The sequence below is a fragment of the Saccopteryx leptura genome, chromosome 2, assembly GCF_036850995.1.
Source record: "Saccopteryx leptura isolate mSacLep1 chromosome 2, mSacLep1_pri_phased_curated, whole genome shotgun sequence".
Taxonomy (NCBI): domain Eukaryota; kingdom Metazoa; phylum Chordata; class Mammalia; order Chiroptera; family Emballonuridae; genus Saccopteryx; species Saccopteryx leptura.
The window spans coordinates 234,739,495-234,758,209 of NC_089504.1; the positions used below are offsets into that span (position 1 = coordinate 234,739,495).

Genomic DNA, 18,715 nt, shown 5'->3' on the forward strand with positions numbered 1-18,715 from the left:
TCGTGTCCCTCCTCTCCTCAAAACCCTTCCACGGCTCTCGGCAGCCTGTAGAAGCAGCCTGGCACTCCAAGCCCTGCGGCACACGCTCCCAGTTCGCACTCCCAGCTTTGTCTGAGGTTTAGGTCAAGGTTGCATTTCTTATCTAACTCTAAGCTCTTGCAATTTATGTGTTGCAGTACTTTAGCTGTTTTCCCTCAAGAAACTGTGTGGAACAAATAAAATGTAACTGCTCTTTTCTTCTTAGCACAATGAGTGTCTGCATTTTTTTTGTGTGTGTGTGTGTGTTGACTTGTACATTTGATGAACTACCGCAAACTTTTCTCCCAATGGACACACTTGAGAACTGGTTTTCCCTGGTGGCTGTCAACTCACACTTTTCCTAGACCTTTGCAGGTCCCAGTGGAAACTACTAGTGAAACCGAGTCCTGGTGTGTCTGGCTCATTTATCATGATGTCAATAACTTTCAGAATATACTTATTTTCATTATTTTTTTTCTCTGTCAACCCACTCTCACTGTCTAGTATAAATGTGAACTTGGTTTATTCCAAGCACCACTCCAAAGAGGCAGACAGATCCAAGGTCTGAGTTTTAGAATGTGTCCCTCACCAAGGGTTCCCAAGTTTGGCTTCTCCATCAGTCTAAAGAAAGAAAGATCGGGAATCTGTTTTTAAAGGAGTTCCCCATGACAACCTGCTGCTACCAAGAAGCTGTGTGTTGAAGCCCCTGTTCTACACCTTACTCTTTAAAACTGTGATATGTTCACATGGAGTTGTTCAGGATAAAACTGGACTACTGAAGGGAGGTAGACTCAAGAGTTGGGTGAGTTATTCAGTTGCCTAGTGTCTTCTATAAGAATCTCCTCCTACCTAATGAGGTTAATGGTCTAGGTTTGAAACTTCAAAGAAGGCCAATGTCTGATGGACTCCAGGATTTGCAGGTGCTGGCACTCTAGAAGTGTCGTAAGTGTGGTCAGCAGCACCCTTCCCATATTCTTCCAGCTCTCATTTCTCACACATTTTTCTATGGGCTTTTTACCCCAGGTCTCTGAGAGTCAGCCAGCTTAACCAGCTCAAAGGGTGGAAGGCAATGTTGGGGAGCTTATGTACCCAGGAGCACCCCTCATCTGATGATGGATGGGGGTCCTCCAGAAGGACCACTCTGAGGTATGCTCAACAGTTTCCCAAAGATCCCTGGTGGACAGAGCCCTAGCTGCCCACACAATCACCTGCTTATTAATGTACACTGTCTTGATCTCTTTTCTTTTCTTTTTTTTTAAAAAAAATTTATTTTATTTTATTTTTATTCATTTTTTAGAGAGGAGAGGGGGAGAGAGAGAGAGAGAGAGAGAGAGAGAGAGGGAGGAGAGATAGAGAGAGAGAAGTGGGGGAGGAGCTGGAAGCATCAACTCCCATATGTGCCTTGACCAGGCAAGCCCAGGGTTTTGAACCAGCAACCTCAGCATTTCCAGGTCGATGCTTTTATCCACTGCGCCACCACAGGTCAGGCTTGATCTCTTTTCTTCCTTGTTCACTTGCTCATGCCTCTACCAGTATTTTCTAGGATTGGCTCCCAAATAAACTACTCTTCCTCATGTCCTTGTCACATCTCTGTTTCCAAGGGAACCAAACCCAAGACAGCAAGTCTAAGTAGCTAAGGTCTTAGATTTCTAGAACATTCGAGAATATTCTAGCAGAAGGTTATAGAATGTTACAGTTTTAAGATACCGGATTCTGTGTATATTACTTAGCATCTACAGACACACTCTCACTTAGATAATTGCCTTGCGATTTCTCCCTAGTTCTTCCACGTGTATAAGTCTAGTTTTTCCATGCCAACTTCTTATTATATCAGGAATCAATGTCCTCTTGTCTCCTGTTCTCTCTGAAGCCTAGAACATGACTGGGAACACAGCAGGTACTGAAGGAGCACACTGTCCTTGTTCACCTGCAAAAAGGGATTTCTCAGGAGAAAGAATAAGAAGGCAGGGCAACATAGGGGGGGTGTCTTGATTCCCTTTCTGCCTCTTTCCTTATCCTGCTGTGTGACCCAGGGCAAATCTCTTTCTCCCTGTGCCTTACTTTCCTTCCCTGTAAAAGGAAGAGATCAAAGCCAGTGATCTCCAAGAAATTTTGCCATCCTCCCCAATTTTTTCTTTTTTTTTGACTCCCATGAGCCAGATTTCCAGCCACTGCAAGACTCTAGCTCCCTAGCCACATTCGAACACTCTGGGAGGGACTGAGGCTGGCTGGGGGCCCTCAGAGGTTTACCTGTCCTTCTCGTGCAGAGACAGCCTCTCAAAGTGAAGATGGAGCTTCTGGCCCTCTGGAGCCTCAATCGTCCACACACAGAACTGGCTCCCGTTGGCGTTTCCAGGGTAACTTGGGGAGAGGACGTGGCCGATGGTGGCGTTGTGCACAGACCCTCCACAAGGCGCTGGGAGGAGAAAGTAAGTGTGAGTGGGTGATGAGAGGGGGAGAGTGAATGTTTCGTCCTCCCCAGCTCCTCACCCCTACTCTTTCATGGGAGAAACAGGATGATCAGGGAGAGCTCATGGAAAAGCCCTGCCTTCCTGGGGTGGGGTTCATCCTGTTTGATAGGACATCTCATCCAATGACTGGGTCCATTACCATGTGTGTTTACCTAGGGAATGACTGAGATTTAAGGATGCTTCTATGGTGCTGGCTGTGCCCTGATTCTTAATTATAAAATGGTAATCAAGAAGGGCACAAGTAGGCAGTTTATATAACTTATATTATACTTTTAGTACTAAAATAAGCACTAAAAATTCAGCCCCACTCTTGAAAAAAGAAATGCAAATGTAAACTATACTCTATTTTCATTCACAAAAATTGGTCAAGATGAAAAACAATAAGCCAGAGAGTATAAAGGTGATGGGAAATGGTCACCCCCATTCAGGACTGGTTAGAATGCAAACTGCATGAGCTTTCAGGAAAGCAATTTGGTAAAAAAAATTAAAAAATCTAGAAAGTATATTCAAACACTTTGACCTAATAACTAAGGTTCTGGGAATTTATTCTAAGAAAAGATTTAGAGATTTTTCATAGAAATTTATGAATAAGGATGTTCACTGCTAAATTTTTTTCTAAGAGCCAAAAATGAGAAACAGCATGAATGTCTGCTCCAGGTGCTTGCTGAAATAAATACATTCCATTCACACAGTTTTTAAAAACCATGTTCTCAAAGAATACTTGAAAAGAATACTTGAGAATATAGGAAAATGCTCACTATATTTTAAGTAAAAACAAACATACAAACAAAAAAACACACAAGTTAGAAAATGGACTGGAATACCTATCTCCATAAGCTATTTTCAAGGGTCAGTAGAGACCATGAATATAACAGTGATTTAAATGCACCTGTAGCCTATACTTTTGTACTTATTGAGAAATTATTTTACCAGAACCATATAGTGTTTTTAACATAAAGATCTAATAAATATTAAAAAGTGATTTATGAACCATGATGAGTTTTTATTCTTAGGAGGTATTTGGTTCTCCTTCAATGTTGTTGTTATTATTATTATTATTATTATTATTATTATTATTTCGATGATGGTACAACTAATAAGGACTTGCAGTAGGAGAGAAACGTAGAGAGCTCTCTGCGCTGGGGACTCAGCTGTGACCTACGGCGAGGACACTGCTAAGTAGCCTGGCTCTTCTTTCAGCACCAAGGACAGAGCACCGCGTCTGTCTCTCTTCAGGTCTCCTTTGGTCCTCAGTTGGAGGTTCAAACCTGGCCTGTGCCACCTATCCGCTGTGGATCTAGGACGAGTAACTGAAGCTCTCTGGACTTTGAGTTCACTGTAAAATGGTGATAATACCCCCACCCTCCTTAGATAACCATGGTGAGAAACCAACGGAACAATGCATGTAGAGGGCTGCTGCAGTCCCTGGCCCGGGGTAGGTGCTCAAAACATAGCCAGCACTATCGTCCTGTGGCCCAGGAGCTAAGGAGATGAAGGACACTGCCCATGTCGGGGGCGCGGCCATCTGTCCTCCCCAAGCTGCCCCTCATTTGCTGCCTCTCTTCCCCTTTCTTGCCTTATTAGGCCGACTGATAGCTCTGTTTGGTTTCAATTTGCCAGCCGGAACTCTCCATCCATCTCTCTTAGCACAAATTAAGGCTTAATTCCTCCTTGATTTCACACATAGATAAAAATTAACATGAGAGAGGTGCAAAGACCAACTGCCCTCTGGTTTGGGTTTTTTTTTCCTTTGTTAAAAAGAAAAGGAGAAAAATTCCAAAGGGCCTTGGGGGAACAATGCTGGAGCAATTACATTTCAGAATTTATTATCAGCTCTCATTTGCTCTTTGGATTCACTGGTTATGAATGTCTGGAGGGTGGGAGTTATGTTTATTGTTCCAAGTATTCTCCTTGAACATGGGTCACGGCCTGGCACAAAGTGGGCACTCAGTTAATATGGCCGCCAATCCTCCCCTAGTCTTTTAGAGCTTTTTTCAGAGTCTAATAGGGTTTTGCTGTCTTGATAGCTGAGGATGGTCAAGGCTATGCCCACTGAGGTAGGAGCAGTGTGGTAGAACCCAGTGCTCCTCAACCTATCAGGTGCACATGAGTTATACAAGGGGCAGGTTAAGATGTAGATTTGACTCAGTTGGTCTTGCACAAGGCCCAGGATGGTGCCTTTCTGATAATCTTGCTGGTCTTCAGACCACATTTTGCATAGTGAAGGTGTAGGAAGGGACAGAGCTCAGAAGAAGAGTGTTCTGGACTCAGTTCAATTTCTTTCTGATAACTTTGGTGACAATTTCTTTCAAGTACCTCCACCTCCATGAGCCTCAGTTTTCTTACCTGTACCATGGGGGGAGTGGTTCTACCATATGGGATTGCTGTATTTACTGCAGCCCCGGCATAATGCTGAGTACATACTGACTGGGCTCAAAATATGGCAAAGCACAAGCAACAAATGAAAGAATAGATAAATCAGGCTTTGTCAAAATCTAAAGACTTTTTTTTCATCAAAAGACACTATTAAGAAGTAAAAGGATAACCCACAGAATAGGAGAAAATGTTTGCAAAACATCTATCTGCTAAGAGTCTGGTAGCCAACATATCTAAAGATCTCTTACAACTCAACAAAAACAAGACAAACAACCAAATAAAAAAGTGGGCAAAGGTCTGACCAGGCGATGGCACAGTGGATAGAGCGTCGGACTGGGATGCCGAGGACCCAGGTTCGAGACCCCGAGGTTGCCAGCTTGAGCGCGGGCTCAACTGGTTTGAGCAAACTAAAAAAAAATGCTCACCAGCTTAGACCCAAGGTCGCTGGCTCAAGCAAGGGGTTACTCGGTCTGCTGAAGGCCCGCGGTCAAGGCACATATGAGAAAGCAATCAATGAACAACTAAGGTGTCGCAAGGAAAAACTGATGATTGATGCTTCTCATCTCTCTCCGTTCCTGTCTGTCTGTCCCTATCTATCCCTCTCTCTGACTTTCTCTCTGCCCCTGTAAAGAAAAAATAAACTTACTTAAAAAAAAGTGGGCAAAGGACTTGATAGACATTTCTCCTAGAAGATACATAAATAAGCACATGTCAAGATGCTCAATATCATTAGTCATCAAGGACATGCCAATCAAAACCACAGTGAGATATCATCTCATACCCACTAGGATGGCCATAATAATAAAAAGAAAACATGAAAAAGAACAAGTGTTAGTGAGGATGTGGAGAAATTAGTACTCTGGAAAAAGGCTGGTGGGAATGTAAGATTGTGTAGCCATTGTGCAAAATAGCTTGACAGTTTCTTAAAACATTAAACATAGCAGTACTGCAGGACCCTGTGATTCCACTTCTGGGTACATACCCAAGAGAAATGAAAATATATGTCCACACATAAATATGTGCATAAATATTCATAGCAGCACTCTTCATAAGAGCCAAAAGTGGAAAGAAGTCAAATATTCATCAATGAATGAACAGAAAAAATGTGGTACATCCATACAATGGAATATTACTCAGCCATAAAAAGGCATCAAGGTCTGAAACCTGCTACAGCAGGGATGAACCTTGGAAACAATATGCTAAGTGACAGAAGCAAGAAACAAAAGACCGCATATTATATGACTCCATTGATATGAAGTGTCCAAAATAGGCAAATGTATAGAGGCAGTACACAGATTGGTGCTGGCCAGGGTTGAGGAGCGGAATGAATAAAATAACGGGGGGGGGGTGACTGCTAATGTGGACAGAGCTTCCTTTCGGGGGCGATGAAGATGTTCTGGAACCAGAGTGGTGATGGATGCACAATATAGCGCATGTATGAAATGTCACCAATGGCAAATTCTACATGATATGTATTTTATCACCTAATAAAAATTTAAGTTATCTGTATTTGGAGTGGTCTCTCCCCCTGGGGTGAGAGCCTATCTCTAAGGTCAGTCTCAGTGCCCCGAGGGTTGATCTCTCTACTCTTACTGGACCATCTATGTTTGGTCCAGCTGAGGCTGGAGTTTACCTGAGCAGATGGGCTCGTGGCTGCTCCAGTGGGGCTTGGAGGCGTTGATGCACGTCAGCGTCTTGGCGCCCTGGAGTTCATAGCCCAGGTGACAGTGAAAGTGGGCCACCCCGCCCGAGTGCAGGTCCATCACCGTGACCTCCCCGTAGTCCGGCCGGCGGGGGAAGTTGCAGCTCAGCATGAAGGCTGGGGAGAGATGCAGAGGTACAGTCACCCCTCCGAGGGCGGGGGAGAAGGACATGACCCACGTGCTGGGGGCCGATTTGTGCTGAGGAGGACAGAGCAGGCCCTGGGACTCTGCAGAGCCGCGGGAGGGTATTTTTGTATCTCTCGTTGATGGGGAGGGGGTATGATTGCCAGGTGAGCACCTTTTCTGGGCTCAAAGCTCCCGCCTTGCCTCATCAGAAACAGCAAAGTTGGGGTAAAGAAAACTAGTGCCCAAACCTCCTCTGAGCCTCTCTCCACATGGCCCTAGAATGGGCCTTCTCCTTGGGCACAGGAGGGGCAGCGCTTCCCAGGTAGGGGTAGGCCTTCCTGCACCGACATCTCAGGTACCTTTTAGAAATGCCGGCTCTTGGGCCAGAACGAGCATAGCCAGCTCTTCAGAAAATGCCAGAGGATATGAACGCCTGAGAACAACTGATCTGGGAGGTAAGGGGCGAGGCTGCGGAAGGAGACCAAGTTACGCTGACATTCTGACTCCATCACTTAGAAAATGTGTGACCTCGAGGAAGTGAAACGGCGCCCTGAACTTCATCCCGGTCACCTTCCCAGTGGAGTGCAGAAGTGCCCCTCCCCAGGAGTGGTCAGGATTAAGTGGGAAGTGGTGAGGAAGAGCCTCCAGAACCCTATGTCTGGCACCCAGGTAGCACTCAGGACACATGGGGAAGGAGAGTGCGTGTGGCCCTGTTGAGCTCCTCAACGTTTACAAGAGGATGTTACATCCATCTTAGCTTCCACTCCAAACCGTGGTCTGATCCCTGCTGCAGCACAGGAGGCCTATATTCCCAGCATGCATTAGGAGGAAGAAATTCAAGTTCATGGCTCAGCAAGTTATTTTCCCCCTATATTTAATGAATGAACACAACAATGTAGAAAATCCGTGGTGAAAGGAACACTCCCCTATCCAGGCAGCCACCTGTTTCAGAAAAGTTAAAAATGTATGGTTTTTCCAGCTGTTCGGTCAGTTTGAAGAGAATGTGCAGGGTTCCCAATATCTAGATGGGTGGCTAATGACCCCAGTTTCCATTCAGATATTTGGCCAGTAAGTGAGAGGGGATTCCTGGTTAAGGGAAATAACTTGAGGACATGGGAACTGCCCAGGAAGTGGGAAAACAGGATGAGGAGGGAGGGAGAAGGAGAGAGAGAAGGAAGAGAGAATGGAGGGTGGGAATGAAGAGACAGAGAAGAGAAAAGGAAGAGAGAAAGGAAGCAGCAAGCAAAGATGGAAGTAGAGAGAAGGAAGATGAAAGGAGAGAAGAGAGAAATGAACAGAAAGCAAAAGAAAGGAGATCCTACAAACAGACGAAATGGAAAGAAAGACACATTGTAGAATAAAAGAGACAGGGACCCTTCCCAGAAGTCCATGGACTTTCTCATGTATCAAATGCAGGAGCCATGAACTTGAATGGGGGAAAATGGCTTTCTTGTTTTCAAGAACGTTAAACTGAACTGCGGCATTTCCTTCAATTACGAATGAGGTGACAAACTATAACATATTCATAGAATCTGTGACTTTGTTGCCAAGAGAAATCACAGATATTTTCATGTCATAATGGATAGCTTGACAATATTTCTTATGCTCCTCAGTGCTTTGAAATTACAGTAATTGTCAGACCTGACAGGAGATTGTGTTATTTAATGTGTTAAAGAAGTACATAGATATGATATCGGTGATTAAAGCAATATTTTGAAAACTGTGATTCAATATGACTTGTTTCCTTTTTAATTGATATAGTTGTTTATGCTTTTAAAACATTATTTTAAGAAAGGGTCTATAGGTTTTACCAAACTCTTAGAGGGACCCCTGGGACAGAAAGTTTGAGAATCCTTGGCTCCAGAGGGAAACTGAGGCAAGCAGCTACATCCCATCAGCCTCAGCCCGGTCCTACCTTGGTAGTGCAGCTGGAAGGTCCCAAGGCCATCTTCCTGGAAGGTTCGGAAGTAGACAGAGATGGTGTTGGTGGGGCTTCGGATGACCTGCCCCTCTACAAGGAGTGTCTGGTTGGCCAGAACGGTCAGGGTGGGGCCGTCTACCCCGCGGATGGAGAGCAGCTCCCCCTCAGACAGGTTAACACTCTTCACCTGGGGACAGTCAGGGGTAGACAGAGAGAAACTGAGTCGTGTTTGAGCTACGGTCCTCTTCGGCTGCGAGGCTGCCAACGCAGCCCCTAGTCAATGGGCAGAGAGACCCAAAGCCACAACCCTGGAAACATCTACGTTCCCTTCATGTCCCCAAAGCCTGGGGGAAAGAGTAAAAGCAAGCTGAGGGACAGAGGCCTTGCAAGGCTCTGTGAGCCCCCACAGTGGGGTCCTGTGAGGTTCTGGATGTGGGCAGCTGAGGTAAGTTCTCCTGCAGCTGGTGGGTGAGGCAGGGGGTTGACTGGCTTGTGCTTGAAGTGCCATCTCCAGGAAGACGGAAGAAGGCATTCCACCAGAATGCAAGCGCCACGGAGGGAGGGGCTTTTCCATGTGGCTAGTGTCCCCAAGTACCTAGAATAGTGCCCGGCGCACAGTGGGTGCTCAATAAATATTTATGGAATGATTGAATACATTTCCTCCTTTCTGTATGAGCTGGTGAGGGAGTGGGGGCCTCATTTCTAGGGCATTCCTAGTCCCACTCTCTTATCCTCCCCAATGTGGCTCCAACGCCAGAGCTTCCGCTAAGAACCACGTTTTTGGTCCTCTCCAGGGAGAGATGCTTTAGTGTATTTATACACAAGGACACTGAACAAATGGAGTGGGGGTGGGGTGGGAACTACAGTCAGTTCCCAGAGCCCATGTGGATATTTATGCCTCTCCCGGTGGGACCTGAATCTCTGCCCCTCATGTAAGCAGAGCAGGCTTCACCTATAAACCCTTTCTTCTTCAGGCCATAGAGCCTATTCTCTTTTCTTTTTGATGGACTCCTACTTATCTTCCAAAGCCCGACTAAAATTGCCCTCCTCTGTGAGACCTTCTGAGCACCAAGAAGCTCGCCCATCCCTCCACTGTGAACATAGGGGATTTATAACATCCCCTATAAATATCTACTAGAAACAGTTTTCAAATGGCATCCCAACGTCTTGTATGTGTCTGCCTCAGTCACTGAACATGAACTCCTTTAGGGCAGGACTATATCAGTTTTTCACACCACCATATCCTCCAGGGTCAACAGCCATGACCAGGACGTAGTAGGTGCTCAATGCAGGGAGTCCACTGTGCCTGACAAAAGGCTCCCAAGAGTATTAGACACAGAGTGGGCCCTTTCCTGTGTGGAAGAAAGGGCTCATCAAGTGCCAGGATCAAATGAACTGCAACTTTTTTCCAGTTTATTTTAATCCCAAGAACACGTATTAAGTATCTACTTTGTGCCACATCCTGTGCTAAGCTCTGGGGGCTGCAAAGACCATGGGTTCAGAAAAACTACCTAGAGTAAAGTTCAGGCCAGAGGAGAGAGCTAAACTAGTGATACAGTAAGCCTGACTCAGGCCATCCTTCAGAGACTGCGGTTACCTGGAGCTCCACCCCGTAGCCGGTGTACACGGTCACGTTGTAAGTACACTCCAGGAAGTTGTTGAGGGGCAGCGGTGGGTAGTCGCTAGAGTCGATGTAGCCTTCAGGATCTGAGAGGCTCACGCTGCAGAGAGCTGGAGGAAAAACTTCAGTCAGGACACTGAGAAAGGGTCAGATGCCATGTCTCAGACGGGCTACAGGGCAGAATAGGGCCTCTTGAAACGCGTGTTCTCCTGTCCCCACCTCTCCCACGGCTGTTAATTCTCCTTCAGCTCCAGAATGAACGCGATAATCAAGAATGACACGGAATGATCCCTTACTACCTGCTGCTAGGCATCATTCTGACCAATGGGCAGGGGTGACCCCATTCACCGCTGTAGGCACTGACATTTTGTTCCCATTTTAGAGATAAGAAAACCAAAGATCAGACAGGGCCAGCATCTGGGTCAAGCTCACGCAGCAGTCAGGGCTCAAGCCCAGAGCTCATACTGTTTAACGAGTGAGCACATTGCATTTGTCCAAATCTACATATAATTAGCAGTGGGTGTTCTCTGTTTGAAAATGGAAACGGAGATAGAAAAAGAAAGCCTGGAACTGGGAAGTGCATTTTATTAACAAGTACATGTAATGATAAAAGTAAAAGCACTCTGAAAAGGCCACAGCCTTCTAGGCAGACTACAGGATCCTGTTCTAAAGTGGACAAGTTTTGAATCCTGCTCTTTAGCTGTCTGTCTTTGGGAAGGCTTCTTGATGTCTCAGGGTCTCAGTTTTCCCATCTTTAAAATGGGGATATTGATTCTGAGCCACAGCATCAAGCTCATAGCCAGTGCTGAAAAGGTGGTAATTGATGGTGAGGCCTGGGCCCCCCAGCCTCGCCCCATGCCCTGCCCACCGTGGGTACCCACTGATGCTGCGGAAGGCTTCAGCAGGACGCTGCGTACCTGGGGCCTGCTCAGTCGTGATGACTGTGGTGGTAATGATGGTGGACGTCGTGGTCTCCTGGCTTTCCTCTGAGGCTGACCCGGTCAGCTCGTTGTCCCCTTTGTCCATCAGAGTCATGGGACTGGCGTCCTCTGGTGGAGCCTCATGGGCCTCATCAGGCACCACAGGCTCCCCAGGGTCCGGCTTCTGGGGGAGCGTGTGGGCCACATAGGGCTGCGAGGTGAAGGGAGAGATCTGCAGGGGTGCCGGCGTCGTGGGGACCGCGCCTTCCTTCCGGTCCAGCCAGAGGGGCTCCTCCGACGGCAGCCGAAGTGTCTCTTCACCTGCAGAGGCCACAGGATCGGGGTCCCCTGGTGGGTCAGGCTTCTCTGTGGCGGAGGAGAGGAGACCCGGGCCTGGGGTTGCAGGCTGAGGCCCCGCCCTCGGGAAGACTGCTGTGGAGGTGGCCTTTGGTCTCAGCTGTTTCCTGGATGAGTTCACCTGCCTGAGTGAAGGCAGCTTCCTCCTAGGGGCAAAGGCGAGCACGGTGCTGGGCTCCCCCGGAAGCCGTGTGGACAGGGCCAGCGGGTCTGGATGCACAGATGGGGCTGTCCCTTCCAGCTCCGGGTCCTGAAGCTCCTCCCCAGACTGTGCTGGACTTAGAGGGGCGGCTGTGACTTTCTCTCCCAGGCTGTCTTTGCTCAGACTGGTGCTCCCTAGCACTCCTGAGGGAAGAAGGTAAGTACCTGAAGGGTCAGCGTCTCCGTCCAGGGGTGCATCTTGGGAAAGGGAGAAAAGATACCAGTTAGCTTGGGGCTGGGGTTCTAGGTCCTCCACCTTCTCTCAGACTCCGAGGGTGGCCCTCTGAGGGGGACCCCCAAGGCTTGTCAGGACGCTGGCACAGCGCCATCAACAGAGATGAGGGCTGCCTCTTTCCCTTTCTCCCTCCCTTCCTGCTTTCTCTCCCTTCCCCCTCTTGCTGGCCACGGAAATTTAGGGTTGATAGTACCAGGCCTGAGCTAAGCATCAGGGCTATAGAAACCGAGGGCACAAGAATTTCACGGTCTAGTTGTATATGCACCAGGACCAGGAGGGAGAAGAGGAAAGTATAAATAATCATATTTGATGTGATGAATGCTTAGAAAGAGAGAAGCTTCGCGCGTGACCAGGACGGAGAGCACAGGCCCCTAACTGGTCTGCAGAGCAGGACCACCATGTGCAGCCGGGCAGGCCGTTCACTGTGCAAAGACAGCCCATCAAGAGAATGAGCGGGGCTGTAACCAGCCCACACTCTCCTTTTCAAGTGCTGTACTCAGGCTATAGTGCCCTGGGACCGAGAGAATATGCTTGCTTTTTTTGTTCCTCCCCTCCCCTCCCCTCCCCTCCCCTCCCCTCCCCTCCCCTCCCCTCCCCTCCCCTCCCCTCCCCTCCCCTCCCCCTCCCCTCCCCTCTTCCTCTTTCTTTCTTTCTTTCTTTCTTTCTTTCTTTCTTTCTTTCTTTCTTTCTTTCTTTCTTTCTTTCTTCCTTCCTTCCTTCCTTCCTTCCTTCCTTCCTTCCTTCCTTCCTTCCTTTCTCCTTCCTTCCTTCCTTCCTTCCTTCCTTCCTTCCTTCCTTCCTTCCTTCCTTCCTTCCTTCCTCCCTCTCTCCCTCTCTCCCTCCCTTCCTCTTTCTTTCTTTCTTTCTTTCTTTCTTTCTTTCTTTCTTTCTTTCTTTCTTTCTACTAAATAATATAAAAGTGACCTTGTGGGATGTGAGAAGACTACAGAGGCCTGGCTGAGATCGCTGCAAAACAGGATTGCCAAGGGACAGGGAGCAGAGGCTGAAGCTAATTCCTAAGAGAGCTGGTGAGGCGGGGAGGTCAGGGTCAGGTCCTGCTGGCCTCGTGTACCCTGCTGACTCCTGACTTATTTTTGTCTTGAATGGAAAACCACCGAGTAACCTTCAATAAGGGCTGGTCCCAGCAGCGGTTTGGCCAAATCATGCCCGAGATCAGCTTCATGAACTTATTCGAGACCCCTCCTGCCAACTGCCTGCTGACAAACGGCTTTACTTCTCTGGGCCTCAGTTTCTCCGGCTGTAAAGTGGGGCTCTGATGCCCTATTTTCCCATTCAATAGATTAATGAATGTAAAACATACAGATATGTAAGTATATATGGGCGCCTCACCCACAGTGGGTGCCTACTATGTGCCCGCTGCGGTGGCCGTTTTTACTATCATCACTGGAACACGACCCTCAGCAAAAGCCGCAGTGGTCAGAACATGCCCGAGGACGACGTCAACATAGAGAAGGATGACGCGGGGACGCGGGTGCTCGGACTGAGCGCCATGCCTGTCGATCACTGCCAGGAGACACTCAGCCGCGGTCTCCTTAGGCGCTGTCATCATTTAACTTGATATCCGCAGCCGTGGGAAAGGCTCATTTACTCTCACGGAGTTGGCGGCCGCAGCTTAATCTACATAGACTGCAACAGTTTGCAACCCGTACCGACAAATGGTCTTGTTGTGTAACATTGATTACAGCCAGTGTGCTCTGCAGGCTGCCGGCGGGGCCTGGGCAGGGGCGGGGGGCCTGGGCAGGAGCGGGGGGCCTGGGCAGGGGCGGGCACGGTGCGGAGCAGAGGCTGCGTGCCTAACGTGAGGGCAGGTCAAGGGCATTCAGGGGCCAAGCAGGTTTCCTCGTCCAAGGTGGGAAGCACTGTGGCTTCAGAGTCAGACCTGGGTTTAAATCCTGCCTGTGACAGGAGCCCGGGCACATCGCTTAAGCCTCTTCTGTGTGACAGGGAGAGTCCATCTGCCTCAGAGGATTAGGTCAGGTGGGTCTGCCCAAAAGCTGTGGCTTTCACGCTCACAGTCACTCTTATCAAATGATTGATGTTGACTATCTCCGTAGACTGTGCAGTGAGAATAAGGTGGTGGGACAAAAGAGAAGAGTGTAAAGGGGTCAGGAGCCTTGGCCTGGTACTCAGGTGGTTAGAGCATCGTCCTGATACATCAAGGTGTAGGTTTGACCCCTGGTTAGAGCACATACAGGAATTAACCAGTGAATGCACAGAGGAGGGGGAACAACAAATAGATATTTCTCTCTCTCTAAAATCAATAAATTAAAAATCAATTTTTTTAAGGGGTCAGGAGACCCAGCTCCCAGCTGTGCTTTGATACAAAGAGCTTAGATGCAACCAGGGGTTGGGGGACCCAGGTAGTGGTCCTTGCCTGGCCTCTATTCCTGAGCATAACTTATCTTCTTTCTCTGTTTCAAATGGGCCACCCGGGCTAGAGAAGGGCTGAGGGTCCTTCCAGCTCTGACATTGTCGATTTCTGGATGGGTCGGGTAATTGGCAATTATTCTTGAGCCCTTTTTCAATCTTGTTAAAGAAGGGCAAAGTGACAGCCTTGATCCAGACGCTGGTGTGTGAGTTTTGTTGGGTCCTCTGGCTACATTAGTTTCAGCTAGTCCTTTCACAAAAAATGTCCCCTTGATCACAGTGGGAGAGGTGAGAGAGAGGAAGAGGAATGGAAGGAGGGAGAAAGAAAGAGAGAGCAGGAAACAAGTTATGTCTGAAAAGGTGATATAGGATTATACATGACATAAAGCATGTCAGTGTGCCTTGGCTATAATAATAGTAATATTTATAACATTTTATTTTTGATTATTTTACCGAGTGCTGAATATGTGCCAGGCATGTGCTAAGTGCTTTGTTTCCTTATTTAATTCTTCATTCTTCATTTTTTCTTTTTACCTCATTTAATTCTTTCTCAGTCTTATTAGGTAGAAATTATTCCTATTTTACAGATGAGCAAACTGAGGCTTTGGGGCATTAAGCAAAGCTGGGTTTCCAGCCTGCGTTTTCCTGATACCAAAGACCATGCCATTATCTCTCTTATGACTTCTGAGGTGGCCCTGGCTGGTTGGCTCAGTGATAGAGTGTTGGCCCGGTGTATGGATTTGATTCCCAGTCAGGACACACAGGAGAAGCACCCATCTGCTTCTCCACCATTCCCCCTCTCTCCTCTCTCTCTCTCTCTTTCTCTCTCTCCTTTTCCTCCTCCTCCTGCAGCCAAGGCTTGATTGAAGCAAGTTGGCCCCGGGCACTGAGGATGGCTTCCTAACCTGCTTCAGGCCCTAAGAAGAGCTAGGTTGTTGAGCAACAGAGCAATGCCCCAGAGGGCAGAGCCTCCCCCTCTAGTGGGATTGCCGGGTGGATCCCGGTCTGTCTCTCTGCCTTCCCTCTTCTCATTAAAAAAAAAAAAAAAATTCCGGGGTATTGTGATCACTGCAATCCTCCTCCTCCTCAGCTCAAAGCAGCCTCTTCCCCCCAACTCCTTTCTCTCTAAACCCCCATTCTGTTTGCCTCTCTGCTGGGGGAGCTATCTCTATCTTGTTTTTCAAACCTCCCAGGTGACACTCCCCATTCCCCACCACGTTCCTGGTTACAATACAAATTATTAGTCTCCTCTGCCAGATTCATCACGTCTGAATCTCCAGGGGAGACGGAAAAGCCCTTCCAGTGACTTATTTTCATGGTTACCAGGAAAGTTCACTTCCAAAACTGTGATTTCCCCCAGCCTCCTACGCATTCCTCATTAATTTTGTCTTCTACGTCCCTGGGGTGGCAGGTGGAAAGTCTGTGCTGCAGGTGGCGACTCTTTCCAAGGCCTGTGACCTCCCTTGGCCATCCCATCCCAGTCTGTCCAGATCCAACACAGCCAATAAGAGCAGAAGGAAATGCAAGAGAAAGATTCCGCAATCGGCCTCCTCGCAGGACGTCCGCTTGCACCCTTGGAGTCCCCACGGTGAAACCGGCTGACCCACTGCAGCGAGGAAGCAGTGTAGGATGTAGATCCAGCCGGACCACTCCGCCCTCTTCCTCCGCAAACCTGACTGCCAAGGGGAGTTGCATCTCCACCGGGTAAATTTACCTCCCTGCCTCTAGTCTTCCCAATTCGGAGATCATGCATGCTGGGATCTCTCTGGCCAGCTCCAAACTTAGGGCCTTGCTCAAAGACAGATGCGTATCTGTGGTCTGCAGGGCGTGCAGCCTGCGGGCCCGAGAGCCTTGTTCTCAGCCTGGATGCCGGCCAGAAGAGCACCTCGCAAAAACTGAGTCCTGCTGTGAATTAGTCAAAATTGGATTCTCGGGCCTCCGAGATCCAGCAACTTAATAACTTGCCTGAATAGGCCGGCTTTTCCTGGGATCCCAGTGACCACTGAGATAAATTAACTCCTCTTCCTCAGAGCCCTTAAAATGTTCAATCACCGCAGTCACATTTGGCTGATCCTTGAGCACGTGCACGGTGCTGTGCCTGGCTCAAACGCTGTCAATCCAATGCACGAGTAAAAGGGTCGGGTACCCACTCCCTCCGCCGGCTGACGCTCTGCAGGAGAGCGTCAACGTTCTAGGACACGGTCTCTGCACTCGAGAAGGCAGACACCACACAGTGGTAACCGCATACGGATATCAAACAGAGGAGATGGGGCTTTAATTAAATCCATACTGCTGCCGTGCTCCTCTCTTGAGACAGAATGGAGCAGTACTGAAGGCGATGAGCGTTCGTCCTGCCATCCAAGTTGGGGAGGAAGCACGTCTCTTTTTTTTTTTTTTTTTTCTAACTTGGATGGGGAGATGGGAAATTAGGCTGGGACGCCTCCCAGGAAAGTCGAAAAAGCACCTGTTCTGAATCTCTCTGAGTCTTAAATTCCTGGCAGCGGTGGAATGGCTGCAACCTGCACGGGCTCCAAGCAGGCGCGGACCGTCCAGCTGGTGCGAAGGGTTGGAGCACAGCGTCGGGGAGGCGCCAGCCGGGAGACGCTTCTGCTCTAATGTTCAGTGAAACAGTGCACTGCAAAATTCTATGGCGCGTATGAAAATAACCAGAAATGACCCACGAAAACAAATTGTAGACGCAGAGAGGTGTCTGGACTGGAAGGAATAGCACCAGTGGGATGGGCCTGGCAGCCTCTGGTGGTGGGACTGTTGAGGATGTTCTTTCTCCCTTCCCCTTTTTGGTATTTTTTCAAAACCTATGTAATAAATATTGAATTATTTCTTAAGTGAAAAAAAAATAATGTACACAAAGAGCAGGGGTTAAAGGCTGCCTTTGGCACCTAGTGATGGAGAGGCCGAGGGAAGGCAGACACATTTGTCCTCGTGGGAGGAAATATTTCATCCGCTCTCTGAGTCACTGAGCCCCTTTGGAATTCAGTTTCCTGGTGGGGAGGATGGTAATTCCTCTCTCATTAGACTGTTCCTCTTATTGCGAGGACCTTTAGGAGGCAGGACTGGCAGGGGCATCAGCTGATACATTTTTTGGTAAAGGGCTCTACAAAAATGTTAGTAACATTCTAATCATGATTAATACCCTATTCACTGGTGGCTTCTCATGCTTTCCTACTCCACAATGAGGGCTTATCCAGCCTGCTCTGGTTGGTTTCCTTGGCCCCAACATGGAAAAACTAAAAAATCAAATATCACATATTATAGATCCGATGGTTCCTACAATCAGTTCATGGTTCCTAACTGTAGAGAAGGGACTTGGGTCCAGAGAGGGGAAACGGGCTGCCCAGGATCACACAGCACTTTAATAGCAAATCAAGGCTATTTCTGGCTTGAAAGAGCACACTGAACAAAACCAAAACCATCAACATCTGGACCACACTGAAGAATGCTGGTTATTTCTATGACTCCTGCATCTGGGCTGGATAATTCCCTGCTGGGAGACAAGGGACTTCCCTGGAGGATGTTAAGCAGCATCTCTGGCCTCCATCCACGAGATATTAGCATCTTCCCTCCTACTCCTTCCTGGCTGTAACAAGCAAAGATGATTCCAGACATTGCCAAGTGTCCCCTGGTAGGGGGTGGTGGGCAAAATTGCCCCTGGTTGGTGACCATTGGGTTAACTAGAGTGAACAAAACTGGTGACTTGGCATTGCCCTCAGATCAGAGTAGACCTTCCCTCCTATTCTCAGGGCTCATCAGCTATGTTTTGCCGCAAATCTTAAAGTTGGAGAAGGTCTTAATATAATCCCTATTTTATCAATAAAAACTTGGATTGAGTAAAGGCTGAATTTTCTTCTCCTACTCACATTTGTTTATCAGTTTAGTCATTCATATCTGTTCATCCATCTATCCATCTATCCATCCATTCATCCATCCATCCAATGAGCTCCTATTATGTGACAGCCACTGGGCCAGGCAACAGGTGCTGGCATCCCACTGGGGAAGGCATCCAGACAGACCCATGGACAGTGAATAGCTGGAGCTGATGAGCATGGCCCAGTCTCAGGTAGAAAGGACCCAGCACTCCCGCTCACCTCTGATCTGTGGGCAGGAGGACCCAGCACTCCTGGCTCACTCTGACCTGTGGGCAGGAGGACCCTCAGAAAGATTAACGGTGCAGATCCCAATGTGGACTTTGAGAAGACTTTCTGGGACACAGGGCAGAGGTGGGAGGTGGACTTGCAAGGCAGTGGGGTTCCATCCCCTACTTCAGTTACAGCCGCCTACCTGTATGCCCATGCTAACAATACTGACGTGGAGACAGCAACTCAAACCCCACAAAGTGCATCCCCAGCTGAGAGCTCAT

General features: G+C 48.2%; 1 protein-coding gene across 3 annotated transcripts in view; it reads right to left on the reverse strand.

The window, feature by feature from the left end:
* Positions 1–18,715, reverse strand: part of SEZ6L (seizure related 6 homolog like) — a 162,869-nt gene that overhangs the window by 52,059 nt on the left and 92,095 nt on the right. For all 3 annotated transcript variants that reach the window (XM_066370631.1, XM_066370629.1, XM_066370628.1), the window contains exons 2-6: positions 11,154–11,912; positions 10,213–10,346; positions 8,610–8,802; positions 6,499–6,684; positions 2,269–2,434 (exon numbers count right to left, since the gene is read on the reverse strand). In XM_066370631.1, the coding sequence (XP_066226728.1) occupies positions 2,269–2,434; positions 6,499–6,684; positions 8,610–8,802; positions 10,213–10,346; positions 11,154–11,912 (1,438 nt within the window). The remainder of the gene's footprint in view (positions 1–2,268; positions 2,435–6,498; positions 6,685–8,609; positions 8,803–10,212; positions 10,347–11,153; positions 11,913–18,715) is intronic.